General features: G+C 43.5%; 1 protein-coding gene across 9 annotated transcripts in view; it reads right to left on the reverse strand.

Moving 5' to 3' along the window:
* Positions 1–16,767, reverse strand: part of LLGL2 (LLGL scribble cell polarity complex component 2) — a 70,495-nt gene that overhangs the window by 11,992 nt on the left and 41,736 nt on the right. For 8 of the 9 annotated variants that reach the window (XM_083598116.1, XM_083598114.1, XM_083598111.1 and 5 more), the window contains exons 11-18: positions 14,565–14,782; positions 12,762–12,829; positions 7,895–8,048; positions 7,656–7,760; positions 5,082–5,374; positions 3,080–3,218; positions 1,907–2,057; positions 1,618–1,734 (exon numbers count right to left, since the gene is read on the reverse strand). In XM_083598116.1, the coding sequence (XP_083454242.1) occupies positions 1,618–1,734; positions 1,907–2,057; positions 3,080–3,218; positions 5,082–5,374; positions 7,656–7,760; positions 7,895–8,048; positions 12,762–12,829; positions 14,565–14,782 (1,245 nt within the window). Of the gene's footprint in view, positions 1–1,617; positions 1,735–1,906; positions 2,058–3,079; positions 3,219–5,081; positions 7,067–7,283; positions 7,761–7,894; positions 8,049–12,761; positions 12,830–14,564; positions 14,783–16,767 lie in introns of those variants that run through there. The other variant, XR_014544335.1, reaches the window with a different exon arrangement.

Here is a 16,767-nt window from a genome sequence, read left to right on the forward strand (position 1 = left end):
AGCACTGGACCCAATCCATTGTGGTTAGAGATTCGGATTAGGAGTGGGGAAACCCAGGTTTAAATTCCTACTCTGCCATGAAGCTCATTGGCTGACTTGAGGCCTGTCACTATCTCTCAGCTTAACCTACCACACAGGGTGGTTGTGGCAAAAAGGAACTACATATGGTACGCAAAGCTCCTTGGAAGAAGGGTTGGATACAAATACAATACAGTGATACCTCGGGTTACAGACGCTTCAGGTTACAGACTCCACTAACCCAGAAATAGTACCTCAGGTTAAGAACTTTGCTTCAGGATGAGAACAGAAATCACGCAGTGGTGGCAGCGGGAGGCCCCATTAGTTAAAGTGGTGCTTCAGGTTAAGAACAGTTTCAGGTTAAGAACGGACCTCCAGAAGGAATTAAATTCTTAACCAGAGGTACCACTATACACACATAAGCATTAAAAAGTGATTGAGTTTAGAGGAGAACTGAAGTATTTAAGCTGTGATGCCGCATAGAAACTGCATAATTATTTCTTTGGGTGCAGTCAAAAAGCCACTTTTTACACTGTACAAAGGCAAGTATAGGTATTGAGGGGACGGGACAAAATAAAGGTCAGGGTCTAGTGGTAGATCTCTAGATGATTAGCGATGATAAACAAGAGTTCCTGGCTCCCAGTTGCTTCACCACAAAGACAAAACAACTATTTCTGGCTAAATAAGACTAAATGAGCGCTCAGTTCAGTTCCAGCACTAAAAACAAGTTCTTAGGCTGAGAATGTGCTCAAAGATGCCCTATTTTGTTTTGTGTTTTAATCCTTCACATCTTTTACACTTTGCTCTGCTTGGTGGGTTTCTGTAAAAGACAAAGCAGCTCTGGACTTTGCCTACTTCTGTATTGGAGGTTGAACTGTGATTAATGGCACATGAAGCCAAAGGGGAAGCTGCCGAGCCACCTTCCTTAGATCCGTAAGGAAAATACACATAACCATCCTATAGATATGGTTACGGAAATGAATTCCATCTCTTATGTCTGGCTGGATGACCCTCCTGACTTTTAAACACGAAATGTTTTCTAGATTTTTGTGACCAGAGAGAAACATTTACAAACAGCCCTTGGGCTTGTTTTATGGTGTGTTAAGGACTTTTCCAAAAAAGTACAGAGGCTAAAATGAAGTAAAAACTGTTGCCCAAGCTCACAACATTTCTAGGTAGGTGTTTTATGTACAAGACTGTTTCCTTCAGAATACCACATTATTTACCAAAAAATGCTGCTCCTAAAAGAATCAGAGCACATACCTGGGGGCTGGTACAGTCCTGCAGTGAAATGTGTCTTGTTTTGCTCTTCCAGAATGCACACACAGATTCTGACACCCTACTCCACATACAGCACTAAGGCTTCTCAAGAGTCAGGTGGTGGGAAGCGTGTAACCTTCTGGATGTTGTTGGACTCCAACTCCCATCAGCCCTGGTCCAGCATGGCCAACAGGCAGAGGATGATGGGAGTTGGAGTCTAGAAACATCCAGAGTCTCTGTGGTTTCATCACCAGGGCATTTTACAAAGGTACCTTCAATCCTAAATCTGGGCGGCAGCGATTTCACCTAAATCGAAAGTCATCTGATCTTTTCACTCACCCTGCTCTGCTCGGACAGGCTCATCCATTCTTCTTTCGGCTGGAGGAACACGCAGACAGAAGGCATAGACCGTACCCCCATTGGTGCCTGCCCATAAGGAGGGGCAGTGCCGGGAACCTGGACCAGAGATAACAAAGCCCATGAGCCGAAGTTTCACATATCGCCAAGGGAAAGCAAGCAAGACCATTCCTTATGCCCCCATGCCGGACTTTGCTGGTTTTATCTACCCATGTAGATACTTTGCGGGTGTAATATATTGTTCAAGCACATCGAAGGTGGTCTTACTCACTGTCTCTTAAGAAGGTGTCGGCAAAATACAAGGTGCGAACGAAGCCAGTGAAAGAGTCCTCTGCTGACCGTGCTTCAATCTTCCGCTGGACAGGAGCTAGCTCTATCTCCTGCAATGCATCATGATCATGCCTGGAAATTCCCTCTTGTACCTGCCCGCAAAACAAAAACGAGAACTAAGCAAACAACCCCTTTTCGTTTGTTTTATTATATTTCTTACCTGCCCTTTACCAGTTAAAATAGTTCCATTACAGACACAGACTGTAAAGATCTGTGCTTAAAAGGCCAGAAGAGGAAGGTCTGCAGTAGGTGCCAAAAAGACAACAGAGGACAAGGCCCAATTCAATTTAGCATCTCTCAAGTGGGCAGATAATGATATTATAATGATAAAGTGGCATACACCCACCCACCATACTTTTCTGTGTATAAGTCTAGGGGGGGTTTTAAATTAAAAAATGATGTTCAAAATTGTGGGTCGTCTTATACATGGATACAATCTTCCCCCATTTTCTCAATTTGGAGTCCCCAAAAATAGAGGGCGTCTTATACATGGGGGTGTGTTATACGGTAATATGCATGTTAGCTGGCGTCAGGTGGTTTTATTAAAAAGAAGTCAAGCCAGTTCCAAAAAAAAGCCATTTCTTATAGGGAAGCTTGCTTTAAAGAAGAGAAACTATTTTTGAAAAAGAGAATGCTTTAAGGCCATGTAATGAATCCTTTTGCACCTCTTTATGATGGCAGAAGACTAAGTTTGCCGTACTCCAGGAAACTGGCACAATTCTCCTCCAAAAGGATTAGCCTATAGCTGCCCAAATCTCCTCCTCATATGACATATCAATGCCATGAGTGGCAAGGCTGAGATCCAATACTGTACAAGGGGGCTTTTTCTAAAGTCATGTGTGGCACCAGAGCAAGGCTTTGCTGAATACAGTGGTACCTCAGATTAAGAACTTAATTCGTTCTGGAGGTCCTTTCTTAACCTGAAACTGTTCTTAACCTGAGGTACCACTTTAGCTAATGGGGCCTCCTGCTGCCGCCGCACAATTTCTATTCTCATCCTGAAGCAAAGTTCTTAACCCAAGGTACTATTTCTGGGTTAGTGGAGTCTGTAACCTCAAGCGTCTGTAACCCAGGGTACCACTGTATGTGAAGCCGAGACAGCGCAGCCCCTCACCTCTGCAGTTCGTCGCTTTCTGTTAGACACCCTGCTCCTTCGCATCCGTCGGAAGGACTGGCGGAGGGACTTCTTTAAGGACTTCACTCTGGAAAGAGGGCCTTCCAAGGCCAGCTGGTCACTGGGATGCAAGGTACACCTAGAAGGAAACCAACAGGGCTGGTTCAGTTTCCCTTTTTAAACCAAACTGTTTTTGGTCAAGTTGCAGCCACACATTGGAAGCCCAGTAAGAGTGTTACCGCATTTTGCAGCGCAGAGGTCTGAAATACCATTCACAGGCATTGGCAAGGCCTTTAGTTGCTTTGCATCAGGGGTAAGAAACTGTAGTCCTGCAAATACTTGTTGGACTGCAGGTCTCATAACCCCAGGCCATAGGCTATGGCTGATGGGACTTGGGAGCCCAACAACATCTGAGGTGGCCACCCCAGATGTAAAGAAACACAGGACAATGCTGCTGCTTTTTGCCTGCAGTTCTCAAATCAGGCAAGAGAGCATTCAGAAAACCAGAACTATTCTGAACTGCACACTTTATATTGTTCACAGTATTTGCGTTTGTGGAATATTGGCAATTACTAAAGTTTTCCTAGAAGGCTCTAAAGGGATTCCATCAGTAAAATCCATTTCAGTGTTTCTCAACAGCCCTGAGGATTCAAAGTAAATCTGATGGTGTGTTTTTGTTTTCCTTTTCAAAAACAGTGCTACATGTAAGATTTCACACTGCCTTGCCCTTACATTCCACAAGGATTATACTATTTAGGACTTTAAATGCATTACTTTGATGATCTTTATCACTCTGTAGGACACACCAGTATTAATTTCGCAGAAGTGTACTCCGCCCTGTAACATTTGTGGGGAAAACCTTCTCCCCATAATGATCAGGAGGAAGGGAGGGCTCAGCCTCCCTTTGTCCCAAGGCAACAAAAGGGAGAAGGGAAGACCTTTGCACTTCAAGAGAGCACGCCTGCCTGAGCCTAATAGTGTTGACTAAGCTGTGGTCAGGAAACAGCTTCCTGCTTTGGAGTATAGTAATCTTTGGCTGCCTGGGATGGATCTCAGCATTTTGTGGGGGCTAAGAGGAAGGCAGAGTTCTCTCCAACTCCCCAATTCCTGAATATGTTGGGGGTACCTCCTGCCTACCTACCCCCACACAAGTGGGGCTTTGTAACTTGAGAGAAAAGTCAAGAAAGAGCCAATATGACAGAAGCGTACAACATGACGCATGGTGTCCGCACAGAAAAAGTGGATGAGGAAGTTTTTCCTCCCTCTCTCCTATAACACTAGAACTCAAGGACATCCAGAGAAGCTGAACGCCGGAAGATCCAGGACAGACAAAACAACTTCTTAACACAGTGTGTACTTAAAACTATGCAACTTGCTCTGGCAAGAGGCCATGAGGGCCACCAACTTGGATGGCTTTAAAAGAGGATTAGATAAATTCAAGGAGAGGGGATAAGGCTATCAGTGGCTACTAGCCATGACAGCTCTGCTCTGCCTCCACTGTCGGAGGCAGTGTGCTTTTGAATGCCACTTTTCAGGAAACTGCAGGCGGGGAGAGCGTTGCTGTGTTCAGCCCTGCTTGCAAGCTTCCTATGGCATCTGGAGGGCCACTGTGAGAACCCGCTTAAACAATCAGGAGAAGCTATTGCAGATCTAAGCCTAAGGCTGGGAGGAAAATGCTTTGCCTAAGTAATTTCCTGCCCGAACTTTTTATCCAGGACTTCCAGTTCACTGGTTGAACCCTTAGAACTACGCCTCACCAGTCTGGCAGGAAAACCCTGTTTAAGCACGTGGCTTTTGAAAATGGCTGGACGTTCAATGCAAGACTTTCACCTAAACCCTACACTGTGTCAGGAATACAATTTAAACATTATCTATCTATCTATCTATCTATCTATCTATCATCTATCATCTATCATCTATCATCTATCTATCATCTATCTATCTATCTATCTATCTATCTATCTATCATCTATCTATCTCAATCAGGAAGTAACCCCCTTACTTGACAAAGACCAGCCGCTTCTGCTGATGATCAAAGAGCCCAAAACCGTGGCTTGTGCCAAAGGCTACGAGTTTCCATTCCGAGTGAAGGGCCAGCGAAGTGACCACAGCTGGCGGCTGACACTGGACCAAGACAAAGGGCTGGAAGCCTGGCTCAAACCGAACAGGCCCATCTTTAGTTTTGAGCCGCTCATGACCTTTCCACCTATAGCCTTCCTGATCCTGGAGGAGGTCCGCCTCTGAATGGTCAACCACCTGCTCTGCTTCTTCGTCATTTAGCTCCATTACGAGTACCTGGACGGGGCAGGGTAGGGAAAAGGGAGAAGGTCATTTGGAAGTGTGTTTTGAAACCTTAGCATTGCAAAACCCACAGAGTCTGTGCAAGAACAAAGGCAAGGACAAATGCATTTCCTCCTCTAGGCCTTTACCCTCGAAAGCATTGAGGAATATTTTGCATTTCACCTATATCCTTCCTCACTGGTTTTTCAACATCACGTCAGCAGCAGGGGAGTTCTAGCTAACCCAATTCACTTTTTGATTAAGTGTATTAACACCCTCCTGCAGCGTAATGCACTTTGAAGTAAAACAAAAGAAAAGAGGTTGTAGGCTTATGTAATTATGCAACAGAGGCAGTCATTTACCAAGTGGCTCTTGTAGCACACTGTGAATCTAAGAAGCATTAGCAGTCTTATTTCAATTTATTTCTACCCCACCTTTTCAGATACTTTCAAGGCAGCTTTTGAAAGTGATAGGCACAGCATATAATCAAAAGAAGCAGCAAAACCCAAATACAATGAATGTAAGGACAACACCACTTAAAAAAACAACAGCAACAACCACCGTTCATTAATATCTTATCACTAAACTATTTGGCAAAAACAATCTTTATGTTTCTGCCCTGCAGCAATGCTAAATCTATCCACTGCTTTCATTTATTTCTGACCTAATGTGGACAAGATTCTCTGCCCATAGCTTTGGCAGGACATTTTGCTTGAGAGGCCTGGCAGTTACATGCACAACAGACTGAGTTACCCATTTGGCTCATGATGATCTGCACTCACCCATTCAAAGTCTTTAAAGAGCAGTAGAAGAGTCATAATTCAGAAAACTACATGCTGCTCCTTTCTCATCACAGGTGGGTTGGGCAAGTTGCTAGCCCTGAGGCAAAGCAGCTCGTTTGGCAATCCAACCTGAACTGACATTTGCGGCCAATGCCCACATGACTCAGGCAGGCGTATTGTTTTGGTTTTTTGAAAGAGCAGCATGACTCCTACAAGTGCAGTGGGAATCTACTCTGAAGAGTGTGTTTCGGATGCCATAAGCCGGTGTATATTATTATTATTTATTTTGATTTATTACCTGCCCTGACCTTAAGGTTCCTGAACAGGTCGCAGCAATTTAAATATGCAACATTGAAGGTGATCTGATACAGTTCAAAGTTAAGAAAGCCAAAAAGAAGAGGAGTGGGCGCGTCACAGCTGAGAGCCCAAGAGCAAGTTGTAACTATCTTCTAACCTGAATTAAGGCTCTTTGAAAAGCTTTGCATTTCACAGGAGAATACATGCATATTTGTCCCCATTCTGCTCCCCCCCTTGACATAGATGAACTTCTTTATCCAATTATATGGGGCAGAGCATCTGTGAACCCTGTCTTCCACAGTCTAAACAGCAACAAAGGCTTTCAATAGGCCAGCGGTGTTGAGGCAGGAATTGTCAAAATGTCTTCCATGGAAAGGGTCACTCTATCCCAAATCAGTAATTCAAAACTAAGGATTCTCCTTGGTGCTCTCTGACAGGGAATTAAAGAGCAGAGATAGAAAAAAATTAAGTTGCAAGCTGGAAACTAGCCCAGAAAGTTTGCATTGTCAACACAGTCCACTGACTAGTGGAATGGTTCGCCTAGTATCAACTTAGCAACTTAATCTTCCCTACTTGTTCTGGTATACAGACACTGCCGCATATAAAGTCATATATACACACATTCCTACTATACAGTGGACGCTCGGGTTGCGAACGTGATCTGTGTGGAAGGCATGTTCACAACCTGCAGCGCCGCGTCTGCACACATGCAGGTTGCAATTCAGCGCTTCTGTGCATGTGCAAGCGCTGAAACCCGGCAGTAACCTGTTCCGGTACTTCCGGGTTTGGCGCGGTGCGCAACCTGAAAACACACAACCTGAAGCGTCCATAACCCGAGGTATGACTGTATATACTACCAGGATCCAGCTGGCCAAAACAACACAATAATTTAGAGAGCGAACAAATTCAAACTGAAAACCCAAAGATGAACAAGCCAGAACAACAGCTTAACTGGTGATTGGCTGCACAGCTGGCAGTTACAATAGTGTAGATGGTACAAAGAAATTTGCACATGACGGTATCTGAACATGTACAGAATGCTTCCTACACTCCGCAGATCACTAGGATTGGGAGAAAAGTTAATGTAGAACACAGGGCATAACATGCAGGGAAGTTCAAACTCCTGCATTTCCCAATTGATGGGGGCAAAAGATAAAGTAAGGTCTATGTTACTGGATGCAGTGTGCCCCAAAACCTATCCAAGTGCATTTCAGTACCTGCCCTGCTGTTCCTGCCACGGCCAAGTAGCTACTGTATTTGCACAAGAAGATCTTCTGGATCCCAAGTCTGGGGTCATCGCTGTAAGGGTCAAAGGAGCCAACCTAGCAGGGCAGACAAGCAAGAAAGAAAATACCATATCAACACAAAGCAAGGTTTTCTGCGGGGCAGCTTCTCTGTTGCTCAGTTCTGCAGGCCTTGGCTTTGGAAGGTTTGAGCTGGGCCACAGACTCCTCACCTTGCGCAGCGGAGGCCATTCGTCCTCCCCCATCTGGTTCAGATTGTCATTGGGATCAGCATCCGTGAGGAACACCCTCACCGTGCTCAGCTTATACAGGAGGTTCAGACAAACGCCGGACGCGTTCCAGAATCGTACTGTGCCATCCTCATGCCTGATTTGGGGGGGGGGGGAGAGAAATGAAGGGGGCAAGCAGATTACACCAGCGGCACGGCTTACTTTCCAGGTAAGTGAACACACTGAACATTTGCCACATGAGCCACTGAAATCCTTTTGGACTAATTCTTTAAATACAGATAGCCCAGGCGGCTACAAAACTTTCCTCTTTCATGACCCCCTTTCTATGCTGACTTGACTGCTGGAGAACTGATGCACACCAAAAGGGATTCTGGTGGAGTGAACAGCCATCTCACACATACAGAACCTCACTGTGGCCCAGTGCAAAGGAAGACTGTATACCCAGAACCACACCCTTGTGTCTGCACATTGCAAAGAAATATCTGCAATGGTGGGCAAAGGGTCTTTCAGGGAAGCTTGCCTGCCACTGCTTCCAAGCCCACCGGGGAAGCCTTGAATTTCAGAAGACACCTGGGCTGCCCAATTTCCCCATTGTTATTCATCACAGTCCTGGAGGTATTATTGAATATGATTAGAAGGGACCGTCTGATAAAAGGCATTCAGGTCGGAGCTAAGCAATATAAATTGAAAGCTTTTGCAGATGACTTAGTTTTAACATTACAGGAGCCAGAATCTAGTTCGAAAAGAGTTTTGGAAGTGATCCAAGAATTTGGGCAGATGGCTGGTTTTAAGCTGAATAAATCTAAAACTAAAGTTCTTGAGAAAAATTTAACACCAATTGAGAAAGACAGGTTTCAGAAGGAGACAGGCCTAACAATAGTAAAGAAGGTTAAATATTTGGGGGTTAATATGACTGCTAAGAACCTAAACTTGTTTAAAGATAACTATGAGAAATGTTGGCTAGAAGTGAAGAAAGATCTAGAGATATGGTCAAACCTGAAGCTTTCCTTGTTGGGAAGAATTGCGGCTATAAAGATGAATGTATTGCCAAGGATGTTATTTTTGTTTCAATCTTTGCAAATTGTGGACAAGATGGACTGTTTCAAGAAGTGGCAGAAGGATATTTCTAGATTTGTCTGGCAGGGCAAGAAGCCTAGAATAAAATTTAAAATACTAACCGATGTAAGAGAAAGAGGTGGTTTCGCCCTGCCAGACCTGAAACTCTATTATGAATCGGCCGCATTTTGCTGGCTGAAAGAATGGCTGCTTCTTGAAAACACAGACATTTTGGATTTAGAAGGTTTTAATAACGTTTTTGGGTGGCATGCATATCTGTGGTACGACAAGGTCAAAGCTCATAAAGTATTTAAAAATCATATTGTCAGGAAAGCATTGTTTAATGTCTGGTTAAGATATAAAGACTTATTGGAGAACAAAACCCCAAGGTGGTTGTCACCAATGGAGGCAAAGGCACTTAAAAAGTCCAATATGGAGGCCAAATGGCCGAAATATTGGGAAATATTGGAACAAGAAGGAGATAAATTGAAATTGCAGAGTTTTGAGAAATTAAAAGATAAGGTGCGAGATTGGCTGCACTATTTTCAAATAAGAGAAGCCTATAACATGGATAAAAAAATAGGTTTCCAGGTGGAAAAATCAAAATTGGAAACTGAGTTGTTAGAACCCAAAACTAAAATACTTTCAAGAATGTATAACTTGCTGCTAAAATGGAATACGCAGGATGAAACAGTTAAATCTGCTATGATTAAATGGGCACAAGATGTTGGTCATAACATCATGTTTGCTGACTGGGAACGGTTGTGGACCACAGGTATGAAATTTACGGCATGTAATGCCCTAAGAGAGAATATTATGAAAATGATATACAGGTGGTACATGACACCAGTCAAGCTTGCAAAAATCTACCATTTGCCTGACAATAAATGTTGGAAGTGTAAAGAAAGTGAAGGAACATTCTTTCACCTTTGGTGGACATGCCCAAAGATTAAGGCTTTCTGGGAGATGATATATAACGAAATGAAAAAATTTTTTAGATATACATTCCTTAAGAAGCCAGAGGCCTTTCTCTTGGGCATGGTGGGCCAATTGGTGCCAAAGAAAGATAGAAATTTCTTTATGTACGCAACAACAGCAGCAAGAATTCTCATCGCAAAGTATTGGAAGACACAAGAGCTACCCACCCTGGAAGAATGGCAGATGAAGCTGATAGACTATATGGAATTGGCGGAAATGACTGACAGAATCCGAGACCTGGGAGAAGAGTTGGTGGAAGAAGACTGGAAGAAATTCAAAGACTATCTTCAGAAATATTATAAAATTAATGAGTGTTAAAATTGTGCTTGGATGGGTAATAAGTGGTAATTAGTGATAAAAGTTATTAAGATTATGCAAAAAAGGTATTGATAATTGGTTGAAAAATATGGATATAGTATATGTTATGGTACAAAGTTTAAACATTTGATAAAGGGTAAGAATTTGCTGAATTAAATATTTGAATGGGAATACAAAAAGGGGAAGGTGCGAGGAGGTCAAGAACATAAGCATATGAAATTGAGGTTATTGGAAAAATGGAATGGTTTTATTTTTTCTTTGTTTAAATTTAATTTTTCTTAATTAGTTGTGTTTTTCTTTCTGTATTTTTTTCTTTTGTGTGTTTCTTTTTTCTGTAATTTATGGTTTTTTTATTCTGTGAATCTCTACTTTTCTTTTTTGTAAAACTTTAATAAAAATCTTATGAATTTCAGAAGACACCTGAAGGCAGCCCTGTTTAGAGAAGTTTTTAATTTTTGATGTTTTATCATGTTTTTAATATTTTGTTTGGGAGCTACCCAGAGTGGCTGGGGAAACACAGTCATATGAGCAGGGTATGTATGTATGTATGTATAATTAATTTATTATTAATTTTTATTATTATTATTATTACTACGACGACAACAACAACAACAACAACAACAACAACAACAACAACTATTACTACTACTACCACCTACTGGACTTTCCTGGAACAGTCTGAAGACTACCACCCAAGGCAGTTAATTGCTCTCCATATATGTTTCCACACAAACTTAAGCTATTAATATTTTTGTCAGGCTGGAAGAGCTTTTGTTCCGTGTGGCTACCACTCTATAAGGGTTCTTGTTAGGTTGTCCAGCTTAGTGAAGTCAACTTAAAGAACATGCATTGCAGCGAGCATTAAATATAAATCTTGACAGGAATAATCTGATGGACGTGCACAGAAATGCGTTCGCAGCCGCCTAATTAGATCCATGTTGTCTCCCACCAGTGGCCAGTCGACAGCAAGGACCACTCCATCAGCTCAGCTGGGACCAGCTGCCATTTGGGCTCCTCCCCTCTCCTCAAGCAATCTCCTGTGGTGACCTTTCGGCCTGGTCATTCTTTAACAGTGTTAAACGGTTGGCACCTGAGCTGGCTTTTCCCCCTCCTCCTACCATTTCCCTATCAGGTGCATCAACTGGGGTGGGGGGCGAAGCCACCTTGGCTCCCTCAGTATTTGTTTTAAGGGGAACAGGCCTCCTTGATCTTGAGGTGGCCCTGCACACAATGTCCGACGACTTGTGTGTCGCAGTTCCAGTGGCTGGCTCCTCCAGAGCACTCTGCCTCCTCCATCACATCACCAAATTGCAGGGCAACCTGGCCCCTCTGTTCTCTATTGTATCATGCCTCTTAGATCCTCAGCCATTATTCCAAAACTGTAAAACCACGTTAACTTGTGGGGTGGTATACAAAGTGTTAAATAAGTAACACAGAACATTATGCTGCGGCACTTGAGGCACCAAGCTTGCTTGGGTGAATCAACATGAATTCTCCCCTTGCATCACTGCTGCTTGAAATACACCAAGCGACATTCCAGAAATTAGCTTGTATCCCACTGGGTTTTACGAAGTCTGGTGACGGGCTCTTACGTTCAATCCTCTCTCCACAACATCAGTACATTCGGTTCTCAGGGACACTGAGTATTCTAGCTCCTGTGTGCTAATGTTATCCTTTTAGCATGGCTGGCAGGATGCCTGGACCATTAATTGGGAGAATCTTATCAGGGATCTTGACAGGAAACCTCTTTCGTCCTTGCAGGAGTATTAAGGATACATATATTTTAAATTCCAGATGAAAAGCAGCAACAAAGCCCTATTTAGCATACAGAGAAAGACATATGGAGGGGCAAAACGAAACGATTGTTCCATCCCATCCACTTGATGTGAGACTTTTTATACACATCTACGCATACAAACAGGGACACGGGTGGCGCTGTGCGTTAAACCACAGAGCCTAGGACTTGCTGAACAGAAGGTCAGTAGTCTGAATCCCCGCAATGGGGTGAGCTCCTGTTGCTCGGTCCCTGCTCCCGCCAACCTAGCAGTTTGAAAGAACATCAAAGTGCAAGTAGATAAATAGGTACCGCTCTGGCAGGAAGGTAAACAGTGTTTCCGTGCGCTACTCTGGTTCGCCAGAAGTGGCTTAGTCATGCTGGCCACATGACCCGGAAGCTGTATGCCAGCTCCCTCGGCCAATAAAGCGAGATGAGCGCTGCAATCCCAGAGTCGGTCACAACTGGACCTAATGGTCAGGGGTCCCTTTACCTTTACGCACACAAACAGGTAATGTTTTGGAACTTTCTGCCTTCAGAAGAGTTCATTACCATCAAAGTGTTAAATACCCAAGTTCAAAATGGTAATCACTTTAATGGCTGTTCCACAAATGATGATTCTCACATGCTGTATTGGACTGACTAAGCAGAGGTGGAAACAAAACGTGAGGTCAGAAGCCCCAGAATGGTAACCAGAGGAAGAACATCTGTTTTCATACCTACCCAGTAAGCAGCAAGTCTCTCTGGGGAGGATCTGGAGCCTTGCTGGTGCCTCCATTAATTGGCCATTGCTAGGAAAACAGAAATTGGGACAGAATGGATGCAAAGTTGGAAGTACATAAGCAATGAAGACACAGAGGGAGCAGGAAAGCATTGAACACCAAATCTATGCAGATTAAGCTTTGTTTGGATTAAGGCATACATTCTTAAGGTTTTACTAGCCAATTTCCTTATGGTAAGATTTAATATAAGATGGGGAGGAATCCATTAACCTACATTTTTTTTCTGTAAGCAGCTGCTGCTGCAGAAAGCTTGTAAATATTTGCAAACTGTAACTATTGGGGCTTTCTGAAACCGAACCCACAGCAACTACAACTTTGTCAGGGTGCAGAATATTGTCTTCAAGTGTTCTGATCTCTCAGCAGTGTACAAAACGTGTAAAATTTGCTTGTCTGCATCTAGATGTGAGCTCAGAGCCAGAGTCCTTTGCAACAGAGGGAACCAGAAATCTAGATTAGGGTGGGGTGCACAGAAGCTGCCTTAAAACAGAGGTCAGAAGATTGGTTCTTCTAGCTGCACTGTCTGGCAGTGGCTCTCAGGGTTTCAGAGAAGAGATGCCCAAGACTGAACCTAGGAACTTCTGCATGCAAAACAGATCCTCAGTCCCTGAGCCACAAACACCCCCAAATTAAAGTTATTAAATTTCTGAATTCTGTGACAAGTTGCGCAGGCAAACTAACAATATAATTCAGCATGTTTTCTTGTGCAGTACATTGCATCCTTCCTGCCCACCTAGCAGTTTGGAAGCACGTCAAAGTGCAAGTAGATAAATAGGTACCACTCTGGCGGGAAGGTAAACGGCGTTTCCGTGCGCTGCTCTGGTTCGCCAGAAGCGGCTTAGTCCTGCTGGCCACATGACCCGGAAGCTGTACACCGGCTCCCTCGGCCAATAAAGCGAGATGAGTGCCGCAACCCCAGAGTCGGCCACAACTGGACCTAATGGTCAGGGGTCCCTTTACCTTTAACATTGCATCCTATACGTGTTTAACACTTCAGCAATTTCAACCATATGCTGTTGAAGGCCGCTGACTGCAATCCCGCAAATCAAAAGCAAGCAAAGCAAAGAGCTTTTTGTGGTGCGTTTTCCTAGCACGAAAAGAGCATTTAAGCTCTCTGTCTTGCTTGGGAAGCAAGGCGCTCTCCACGCACCAGGTCTGAGATGCCCCTGTGCAAGATGTCATGGGAACTTGGAAAGACCTGCAAGATCTCACTGGAGCACCCCAGGACCTCTAGAGTCAGTGAACATAGAAGGCATTGCTCCCCAAGAAGGCAGAGACCTTAAAAAATGCATTATTCCTACAGTGCCCCAGGACATGAGAGCCAGTGTGGTGTAATGGTTAGCGTGCTGAGCTGGGACCTGGGCGATCAAGGTTCAAATTCCCACCCGGTCATGAAAGCTCACCGGGTGACCTTAGGCTAGTCTCTCACAGCCTAACTTATCTCACAGGGTTCGTTACAAAGATAATAGGGGAGAAGAGCCACATATGCCAATCTGATCTTCTTGGGGGGGGGGGATAAGCAGGATATAAATGCAATAAATGAGATAAGCAAACAGATTTGGGTCTGGGGTCCATAATTATCTTTGAGTACTCAGGCTGGAATGCAAGATTACATTGCTGAAACGGCTTCATCCTTTGCTTGTGCCTTCTATCTCTCAAGCGGGACTTCAGATGCAGTGTGAAATCCAGTATTAATATGAAAGGGACTCGTTCATTCTGTTCCAACGTTCATGCATGCAAGTCATACCATATTAGAGAACTGGGAGTTCTGTTTACTCCCGGCACTGATGATCCTTTCCCATAACTTGAGAGGGATGTTGGAGACATGGTGGGAACATGTGATGGCTGAACAGTGAAGAGATGCCAGGTATGGGGGTTGCACCGATGGCCAGCCTGGAGACATCAAATCTATGACTACTAGCTCTTCCTCTGCTAGCACCACCATTGCAGATGGGTCATCAAATTCTGCAGGAAAAGGAATCAATAAATAGCCATCATTTCACTGGGGGAGAGGCAGCAGGGAGAAAACGATCGTGAAGTACTTTCATCAGTGGACACAAATAAGCAGCATGGTTTATCTAGGCTTGGGGCTGAGCAATATTAGTTACATTATGGATCTTGAAATAATCACACAATTCCTCCCCTTCTCTACCCTTGTCTCTATTTTCATCCTTCTTCCATTGGTCTAGTTTAGACCGCACATCCCCTGGCAAAGAAACCAGCCAGACCTGCCCCTGGCAAAGAAGAAAATATAGAGATGGTACTATATACATTTTATTTATCTTTTCCTTTCTCCCAATGGAGGCAAATAACCAAGCAGCAAAAGAATACAATTTTAAAAAAAGAAAGAAGACACGTATGTAAAGCATTTTAAACGGATTAAGAACATATCAAATAAAATCTTTTCAAAAGCACATTATGCCTGTGGTTTCGTCAATTGCACTGTCTCCCCCATTTGTTCCAAGGCTCAAGTCAAAGTGTTGATTTCGGCCTTCAAAGCCCTTCACCAGAACAATTTGCTTTCATGTGTGGCCACATGAAGCGGGAAACAGACTGCTCTGCTCAGTGGTTCACTCCAATTGCAGAATACTCTCTTCAAGGGAGCAAAGGTGGACTTTGGTCTTTCAAATTTCAGTGGTGCATTGTGAGACCAAAATTCGGTGTCCCTACCTTTCGCCTTCCATTCTGCGCATGCACTGCATCATAGTTAAAGCACCCCCCTCAGCTTGGTGCCCAGTGCGAGGGAACCAATCGCACTGCCCTAAATCTGGCTCTGAAGGGAGGCCCAACTAGAGCTTAATCTGGTGTCATTTAGGCAGTAGGCAAAAATATTTTATTTTCCCAGTCAAAAAAGTAGTTTCAAAAGCTTTACGCAGAGTAGAGCCATTGAAATTCATTAACTTAGGCATGTTTATTAATTCCAGTGGGTTTTACTCTGTGTCAAACTTAGCTGATGGGCTCCCCACCCTGCAATCATCTGTGCTTTGTTTTTAAGCTGCTTTGAATTTTTGTTTTTACTCCCGCTTCCTTTATGCTGCTCTTTTATATTACGGTGTTTTCATGTCTGCTTTCATCTTCACTGTATTGAAATGTTCACTTTGAAAGTTGCCTGGAAACCTGCTGAAGGGCAGGGTATAAATTCTTCAAAAACAACAACAACAAAGTGCACGTCTGTGAAGCACAAGTTTTATTTTTCTGCCCAATCCAAGTTCCTGTAGTGCAATCGCCGACACCTCTAATAGGCCATTTATGTGCTTTATCCAAGATTATCTATGGAGTAAAAAATGTCACGTGAAATGACCGAGAACTGGAAATCAAGGACCCGATGCAAGCAGGTGGGCTATGTGACTCTTTTCATCTGCCATCCTTTAACAGGTAAAAGACAGGCTGCATTGTGCATGCTCAGCAGTGACCCAGTTAGTGGTATGTTAGACCATTTCTAGGAACTTAGGCCAATCCCAGCAAAGTAAGCTGCTTAAAATGTAGCAGCGTTGCTGGTTCTGAGAGCGGTTGATCCGTTTGAGAACAAGAAGAATTTCATTACAAACGGAAAGCCGCTTCTGCAGCCGGCTCCAGAAACTCATCACTGCTCTGCTTTTGGAAAGCAAAATGCACAATGTGTCACAGAATCACATGTCGTATTGTTTTCCGTTATAAATGAACTTGGCAAAAGGTGGCTCCTCCAACATGGAGATGCACAGCACCTTTGCAACAAAAAGAAGAAGTCACGGTGCATTTTAAACTAATCGAAGTATTACAGTAATTTAAAATGGATAGAGGCAATTCCCTTTATGTTTTATCATTTCAGTATTTGCCATTTTAAAACCGATGTAGGTTTTTTTTAAGGGAGTAGGACTGCATGGTTTAAACTTAAAGCAACTAATATCTTCTGATAAGACTTTAAAAAAATGGTCCCAATTACCTCACAGCAGATTATATACATTAACAGG

Source organism: Podarcis filfolensis, assembly GCF_964270895.1.
Source record: "Podarcis filfolensis genome assembly, chromosome: 2".
Lineage (NCBI taxonomy): Eukaryota > Metazoa > Chordata > Lepidosauria > Squamata > Lacertidae > Podarcis > Podarcis filfolensis.